Source organism: Camellia sinensis, chromosome 9 (assembly GCF_055761805.1).
Source record: "Camellia sinensis isolate YWXY chromosome 9, ASM5576180v1, whole genome shotgun sequence".
NCBI classification, from domain to species: Eukaryota; Viridiplantae; Streptophyta; class Magnoliopsida; order Ericales; family Theaceae; genus Camellia; species Camellia sinensis.
In genome coordinates this window covers 86,271,271-86,279,842 of record NC_138969.1, presented here as the reverse complement: position 1 = coordinate 86,279,842, position 8,572 = coordinate 86,271,271, and the positions used below count along the sequence as shown (strand labels likewise).

At 38.8% G+C, this 8,572-nt stretch overlaps 1 protein-coding gene across 1 annotated transcript; it reads left to right on the top strand.

Annotated features, from left to right (window-relative positions):
• Positions 1-6,171: 6,171 nt before the first annotated feature.
• On the top strand, positions 6,172-7,317 carry LOC145799596 (uncharacterized). The gene is made up of 3 exons (XM_082889195.1): positions 6,172-6,700; positions 6,803-6,867; positions 6,967-7,317. Exons 1-3 carry the CDS (start codon positions 6,172-6,174, stop codon positions 7,315-7,317), a joined length of 945 nt encoding a protein of 314 aa, XP_082745321.1.
• Positions 7,318-8,572: the final 1,255 nt, after the last annotated feature.

The following is an 8,572-nucleotide window of genomic DNA, read 5'->3' as shown; positions in this document are numbered from 1 at the left end:
GCACCGAAAGTGGCATTCGGCCACGAAGTGGGTTTCTCAGACCCCAGTGTCCCTCAAAAGGGAGAAAATAAGAGGCATGCCAAAAATTGGAGCGATAGGAGATGGTTAAGCGGTCCCGAACCGAGGCACACGGCCTGACGGCTCCGAAAACCGGGAACCGGGTCCCAAAATGGGCAAAATGGCCTATAGCCACAAAATGTAGCCCACGGCCACTGAGAGATGGTCTACGGGACCTCTCCCTCCCCTCAAGAAAAGAAACAGCGAAAATCGAGCCTGGTTCGCAAACCGAGGCAAAGCACAAAAGAGGGTTCGGAAGTCCGGAGTCAGGGCTCACGGCCGCGACTCTGAAACTTCTGAACGAGCACATTATGTAATATCACCAAGTGCTCAACTAGCGACCTCTGAGTCTTAAGGTCGGTCAAAAATGGGGTGTCTACAGACGTTAAATTTGATAATAAAGGTGTGGCGAGATTACTGAATGGTATTGAGTTAGGTAATAAAAGATGTGACCGTCAATTAGACAAGATCGTGGACAAGAGGCTAAAGAGGAAGCTGTTATTTTTCGTCATAAGTGATAATAGTCCATTAGATTCCGTTCCCACACTTGACAAGATATTTATTGGAGTTGGTGAGGGAAATCTTGAGACCTGGATTGTTGATCCTGACCAGTTCGACAGGTTTCGGATGCTAAAGAAAATGAGATTCAAGCTCGTTGGTGGCAAGTACAAAGAGTATGTTTGTTACATAATACAGGTTGTGGATTAGTCTTTTCCCATGGATGTTTGGACGGACTAAAAAGACACACTGTTGGGAAATGTTGGAAGTATTCAGAAAGGTGCGATATATTTAGTGGTTGTTACTATTAGTGCAAAAGAATGCAAAATTACTTTAAGGAATAAGATGTACTTTAAAACTATTTAGAATCACATTTTTATGTATTTTTACTTGTAATGTTTAGGTGAATAGAGGTGGACGATATAAAAAAACGTGTCCACAAGTACATGAATGGACGGCCCAGATTAGCGTCGGGGGGAGGGGCGATGGTAATATTAATATAGCGCCCTCCAATCCCTTGCGACAAGTATTTAGTATGGTTGACATGCTAGTTAGAGAAGGGATTGAAGAAGTTCTAAGAGTCGTTCTTTTGGGTAAGGGCATTGTAGGTAGGTGAGGGAAATATTCTTGGCATAGAAACAGAAAGAGGCATGGCGAGACATTTTATAGTGGTAAACAATAAACTCACACCAGCTGTACAAGGGCTCCCTATTAGTTAACAAACCTGGTGTGAATGGTATGAGTTGGTGTGACTGGGGGGCGTTGTATTAATATTACCAGCACCTCCTCCTACACTGATCTGGGCCGTCCATTAGTGTACTAGTGGACATGTGTATGGATAAGGTTAAAAGGAAGTCACACTCGGGCCTAGGTGTAAGTGGTGTGAGTATTTTTGATTCCTTTGTTGGATAGTGCAATACACATGTCATGTTTGTGGTGGTTAGCGTGGTTGGAAAGTAAAGATATTTTCAGAATGATTGACATAAAGCAAAGGCGGGAAAATGATTATGCTTTTGAATTATTTTGAATGGGGAATCTTTGTCCTTACACGTGGACCACTTTTGCTATTTATTTGGTACCAGAAAACATTTGATGGCAAAGAGGAATATGCTTTTGCAGTGGGAAAGCTATTGTGGTGATGTTGTTTTCTGGTATATTGTTTCATCCCTCATTTTCTATCTTTTTTTTTTGTTGATTGTATTGGTATACAATGTTGTACTCCTTAGAACAGTATCCCGACAATTATGGGTAGTTCATTCAAATGCGTGTAGATTGTTTTTTGACGTGGCGAATAGGATTGTGGGAAGAGAGCCGACAGTCAACTCCGGCAAAGTTTGTTCTGGTGTACGAGGAAGAGAGGGCGTTAATATCAAAGCTAAGGTATCTGAACAAAAGGGTTAGCAGAGGTAAGAGAATCTGCAGAATTTGTAGGATAAAAGATTTGGAGTGTTTTATCAAAAATGGAAGGAGTAGTAAGCAGCCAGTATTGGACTCTCCTTGCGTACCAGAGATCAAGGACATCGACGACTAGTGGATATAAGCGTAGTTACTGCGGTCGTGTACCTTTTAAGGTGGCGTGCATTCACAGATGGTACGTTCAGAATATTCCTCGACATATTAAGAAGACTAAGAGGGGAGTAAGGAAGTTGCAATCGTATGATGAGCAATTAAGGGACGTTAAATTTGATAATAAAGGTGTGACGAGATTCCTGAATGGTATTGAGTTAGATAATAAAAGATATGACTGTCAAGTAGACAAGGTCGTGGTTAAGGGTATAAAATTAATTGGGAATGTTCAATTGGGACAAGAGGCTAAAGAGGAAGCTGTTGTCCACCATGTATTATTTTTTCGTCATAAGTGATAATAGTCTGTCAGATTCCATCCCCACACCTGACAAGATATTTATTGGAGTTGGTGAGGGTAATCTTAAGACCTAGATTGTTGATCCTGACCAGTTTGACAGGTTTTGGATGCTAAAGAAAATGAGATTCAAGCTTATTGGTGGTAAGGACAAAGAGTATGTTCATCATGGAAGTCAACAGTATATACCGAAAGGAGGTGATTTCATAGAATGGGAAGAATTTTCATTGAAGGGGAAAAGTCCCTCGAAGAACAGAGATGAACTCTAGTGGGGAATACTTGTAGAAGCCAAAACAGAGGAACAATTCTTTGTACTCTGCAAAGAAAGATGTCCCATCGATTACGTCACAAAATACCCTAGTTAAAAACATTTTCGAGAGATCATTACAAACGAGAGTGGCTCCCATATACTAGCCCCTGTAATTCATTTCCATGTTTAAATGAAAAAGTAAAAATTTGGGCAAAAAATAATATTTTGTTTGTAAGTCAGAATTTTGTAAAATATGAACTATGTCAAAATTGTTGTTTCTCTGTTTACAGTGAAGATGACAACATTACGAAGAACTCTCCTCCTCCTCCTCCTCTGATAACAAGATCCTGAACAGCGACCCATCCGCCTAATATCCCTCTACCTCAAAGGACCTTCAAAAATAGGAAAAACTGTCTGGGCCAGAAGTCTCAAACAACACAACTATTTCTTCGGCAGAATAAGTTTCAAGGACTGCCTTCAAGACGCCATCTACAACGTCATAGATGACATCAAATACTCGATAGTCCCTACCGAACTAATGAAGAATTTAGATGTTTTCCAGAGAGGCTTCCATGTATTTGTTAAATTCCAACCAGATCTCACCATTAGAGAAGGAATTCCTTGTATTATATTAACTAATGGGGATAGTAGTTGGTTAGATGCAATGTCCCCAAAAATGAGAGAATGGTTTGATGTAATGTAACTACTGTTATGATTAATGAAAAATTTTATTAATTTTATTTATGTAACCAATGAAACTTTATTTACTTATTACATTTCTCTTATCGTCAACTATTACATCTTTAGAGTCATCAAAAATTTTTACACTCATTATTATATTTCGTAAAACATCAAAAAATTCTGCAAGGTCCATAACAAGTGATCCTCTCCGATCAACTTCCTTTTTTCTAACACCAACCTCTGAAATCAACAGACCAGGATCACTAGTAACATCACTGTACCATCACCACCTCTGCGTACATCAATCTCAGACAAACTCAGACGACCTCTGCGTTTATGAATACCTGAACCACTTTCCCCAAAACCTCTTAACAATAAATCTCTTCACCTCTCCGGTAAACCCACAGACATAGTCTGTGTAAGAATCGAAATAGCCTTGGTTTGAGCACAATGCCAAACATCAACATTATCATTAGCATATTTTTTAGATAACACAATAATAGATGGGGCCCTCATCTGCGAATCTTTTGGCATTTCACTCGTAGAATACTTCAAATACCCCTTCATTTTACAATAAGTAATACCCCTTTTAATGTTCGAATTTTCAAGTCGACACTTCACCATCCATGGCACATGTTTGTTGTTAATGGAACAATAACCATTCCCAAAATAAACTAATTCGTACTGGCAGTCCATGGGGAAAATAAAGTATGCCTGCAAATTGTCATTACCATCTAACCTTCTATCATACACATTTACTCTGACCAACCCATTGGCATTGGGTGCGCAAAGGGGTGAATATTTTATCAACCTTAATACTCTTTTGTTTGTATCTCAACCTCAACTAAGAAAATAAATTAGGCAACGCAAGTTCAATACAACTGAAATCACTTGCTGAAACATCTTCAGCAGCACTGGTTTTTATATCGTCCACCTCTATTCACCTGAACATTACAAATAAAAATACATAAATTTATAATTCTAAATAGTTTTAAAGTACATTTGACTCCTTAATATAATTTTGCATTCTTTTCCACTAACAGTAGTAGCCACTAAATAAATGGCACCCTTTTGAATACTTCTAACATTTCCCAACAACGTATATTTGTAGTTCGTCCAAACATCAACTAAGAAGAACCGGTGTGTTGTATGCATGGTCATCATTTTTGTCTTCCAAAATTATTGTACAACCCTAAACTAGAGCAGACCCTTAGAAATCTCCAGAAATCTGAACCGACTTTAGCAATGGTTAAAGCAGTAGTTGGCCAACCTAGGTCACTGAAGGCACATTTTACCCCTACCGCTGATGTTTCATCAGCTTGCATCCAATTGCCAATTACTGAAGCAACAAATTATGAGATTAAGCTTAATATCATTCAAATTCTTTCATTTTTCATGAGCTTAGTAAGGAGGATCCCCATAAACATCTCAGTGAGTTTTTAAAGACCTGTTCTACAGTGAAACTCCAAAATTTTACTGATGATGCCCTTAGGTTGAGACTATTTCCCTTTTCGTTTAAGGGTAAGGCCGAACGCTGGCTAAATTCCTTGCCCACCAACTCTATCACAACCTGGGATCAATTGAGGCAAAATGTTTTGGACAAATATTTTTCCATAGGTAAAACCAATCTGATACGATGTGCCATCACCAATTTTTCTCAAATTGATGGTGAACACTTCCATGAGACTTATGAAAGGTCTCGAGATTTACTTCATCAGTGTCCCTATCATCAGGTACCCCACTGGTAACTTGTTCACGTTTTCTATTTTGGTTTAATTGACTCATTCAAACAAATGGTCGACTTTGCTTGTGGTTGTACATTTATGACTAAGAGTGATGTATAGGGATGGGAGTTGTTTGAAAATCCGAGTGAAAATTCCTTACACCATGCGTCTGCCTCTCGGCATGAGAATCAACCAACCCTTAGTGGTATGAAACGAGGTGGCCTATATGAGGTAGGTCATAGTCTAGATATTGCTCAGAAAATCGAACTATTGTCTAGAAAAGTGGATCAACTGTTAACAGTAGGACACATTTCTTCACAACCAACACAACTATCATACCAAGATGCTTGCATAATCTGTTTAAGCCCTATCCACTATGCAACCGAGTGCCCATCAGTACCTCTGTGTCATGAGTTAGTTCCAGAGCATGTCAATGCGCTTGAAGGTTTTTCTAAACCGGATAACAATCCATTCTCAAACACCTATAACCCAGGACGAAGAAACCATCCAAATTTTTCTCATAACCACATGGAAATTCCTATGTTCCACCTCTACTAAGGCAAAATTTCCAAAATTCTGCCAATCCACCTCTCTACCAGCCTGTGTCTCAGCAGTCATACCAATATCTTCAAAAAAATTCAACCTTTGAAGAAATAGTGTTACAACTCTTACAAGCTAAAAACCAACTTGTTTATTCCCACTCGCAGTCCATTTCAAAACTTGAGATCCAAATTGGCCAACTGGCTAACACCTTGAGTAAGAGGGAGGAACGAAAATTGCCTAGTCAAGCAATCTAAAATCGAAAAAGATAGTGTGGGGTGGAATCATCTAATGGCAAGAACATAGAGCAAATCCAACCTGTCGTGACTCGTAAGAGTGGTCGAGAACTACCAAACCAAACACATAAGAACAATGAAAAAGTGGGTGAGCAGGGTAGTCAGATCTGAAATTCACTAGAGCAAAGTAATGAGCCTAGAAGTCCTCCCCTGAGTCTTCCGCGTGAGCTTACGACACCCTATGTGCCAAAGGCACCATATCTCCAATGTTTAAATTATCCATTTTCTTTCAGCAAGAAGAAACAGGCATCTACAAAAGCAATGATGGAGGTATTCAAACAAGTGAAAATCAATCTCTCCCTGTTGGAGGCGATTAAACAAGTATCCTCCTATGCCAAATTTCTCAAGGACTCATGCACTCAAAAGGGTAAATCCAAGACTTGTGTAACCAAAAAGATCCTACTTATTGAACATGTTAGTTCCATTTTGACCAACAACACTACCCCTAAGCTTAAAGATCTAGGTGCACATACCATTTCTTGTGTTATAGGTGAACATTTAATTGAAAAGGCACTCCTTGACTTAGGTGCTAGTGTCAATCTTCTTCCCTATTCGGTGTACCGGGAACTTGAGTTTGGTGAGTTGAAACCTATATCAGTAACTCTTCAATTAGCTGATCGTTCCCTCAAAACCCCTCGTGGCATACTTGAGGATGTCCTAGTTAAGGTCGATAAGTTCTTATTTTCTATTGATTTCCTTGTCCTTGACATGGAACCTACATTAACTGATAAGAAACAGATCGCAATCATCTTAGGAAGACCTTTCTTAGTCACTGCCAATGCATGCATTAACTGTAAGATGAGAGTAATGGAAGTATCATTAGGAAATATGCAAGTCAAGATGAATGTGTTTCACGCATTCTAACACCCTTTCAATGATAGTGAATGTTGTATAGTTGATGTGGTTGATGAATTGATGAAGGACATTTTTCAATCTACTCTCTCAATAGATCCTTTAGAGGTATGTTGTACTCATTTCGGATTTGAGAATTTTGATATGGATAGATCTATTGAGGAGGTCAACATTTTGTTTGACTTTGTTTCTCACATGAACCTTCAGCTATGGAAATCTCGAATTAAGCTCCTACCTACCCTCCCCAATGAGCCTGCAGTACCTTTCATTGTGACCCCACCAAAACTTGAGTTGAAACCTCTTCCAGCTTTACTTAAATACTCTTTCTTAGGGCTTAATGATACTTTTCCTGTGATTATTCCATCTAACTTGTCCAGTGAGCATGAATGTCACCTTTTGTGTATACTCAAGGAGCATAAGAGTGTCACCATGAATGAAGTACTGAAAAAGGAAGTCATAAAAATGCCAGATGTGAGTATCATTTACCCCATCTCGGCTAGCAAGGGGGGTGAGTCCCACACAAGCTGTACCCAAGAAGTTAGGAATTACAGTGGTTGAAAATGAGAGTAGTGAGCTAATTCTTACACATGCCACCACCGGATGGCATATCCACAAGGACTATAGGGAACTTAACTCCATGACTAGGAAGGATCACTTTTCATTGCCTTTTATTGATCAAATCCTAGAGCGGTTAGAAATTCCAAACCCCCGTGATGATCCGAATTTGAATCCATACGAAGAGGGTATTCCTGATAGAGAGCCAATTGTGTCCAATGCCTTGGTGGACCCTGGTTAACAAACCAATTGAGTCATTTCCGTTTGGCTGAAGGCGTTAAACTTAGTGCTGCATTAGATGCAACTAATGGTCCAATCTTATGTTTAAACACAATAACACATGTCCCCCCCCCCCCCCCCCGTGTAGACATTTTGGATTAAAAGAAAATACTTGAGCTTCTACTTCAAATAGGCTTGGTTTTTGTTCCATTGGGAAGTGTCTGCCTCAACTTAATGTGGTTTGGTGTTGTAGGGCTTGTTAGTGGCATTGTGGAACCGGTATATCATAGAAACATAATGCCTGGTACTGTAAGACCAACCTGGCATAGTTCATACGCCTAAGGAACATCACTAGGGCACTTTTCAGCTGACTAAAAACCTTTGGAGTGCATACCTCCCTATAACCGAGTAAGATAAGGGTAGATTCTTATACTAATATTGTTTTTTTTTTTTTTTTATTTCTTCTCTTTAACTAATTTTGTTGTTCCTTTTTGGTGTGTGCCATTGAGGACAATGTCAATTAAGTTGGGGGAAAAGTGTTTGGTTGTGTCGCTTTTCTGTGTTTGCTTTTATTTTTATTATTGTTTGTGTTTTCATAAACAAAAAATGTGTGTTTTCATAACTTGTTTTTATTTTTATTATTGTTTGTGTTTTCATAAAAAAAAAAAGTGTGTTTTCCTAAAAATAATAATAATAAAAAATCATAAAAAAGGAAAAATTAAAAAAAAAAATTGTATTGTCATATATTTATTCTGGGTCTTTGTGACAAGTAGACATTAAAGAACTTGATGTGGAGTCAGTTAGAAAGTAATCATGGTTCACATCGATGGTCGGTTGTTAGTTTTTGGAATGTGTGTTTTTCGTTTCCATATGGTGTCAAGACACTAATTTTAGTCAAGGCTAGTGAGGCGAGGACCCTGGAAATCCTAGATTCAAAAGTTAGGTCTCTTCATGGAAAAGTTCTCTGTCCAAGAAGAGGAGAGCAAAGAGAATATCTTGTTGTTTGGAAGGGAGAATTCCACGTGATCAAATAAATCCA

What these genes read in the sequence shown, in the direction of transcription:
- LOC145799596 (XM_082889195.1), top strand. Translation starts at nt 6,172, where the DNA reads ATGGAGGTATTCAAACAAGTGAAAATCAATCTCTCCCTGTTGGAGGCG. An exon ending in TGCCAATGCATGCATTAACT is followed by an intron (nt 6,701 to 6,802) that starts GTAAGATGAGAG and finishes AATGTTGTATAG; the next exon opens with TTGATGTGGTTGATGAATTG. An exon ending in TCTCAATAGATCCTTTAGAG is followed by an intron (nt 6,868 to 6,966) that starts GTATGTTGTACT and finishes ATGAACCTTCAG; the next exon opens with CTATGGAAATCTCGAATTAA.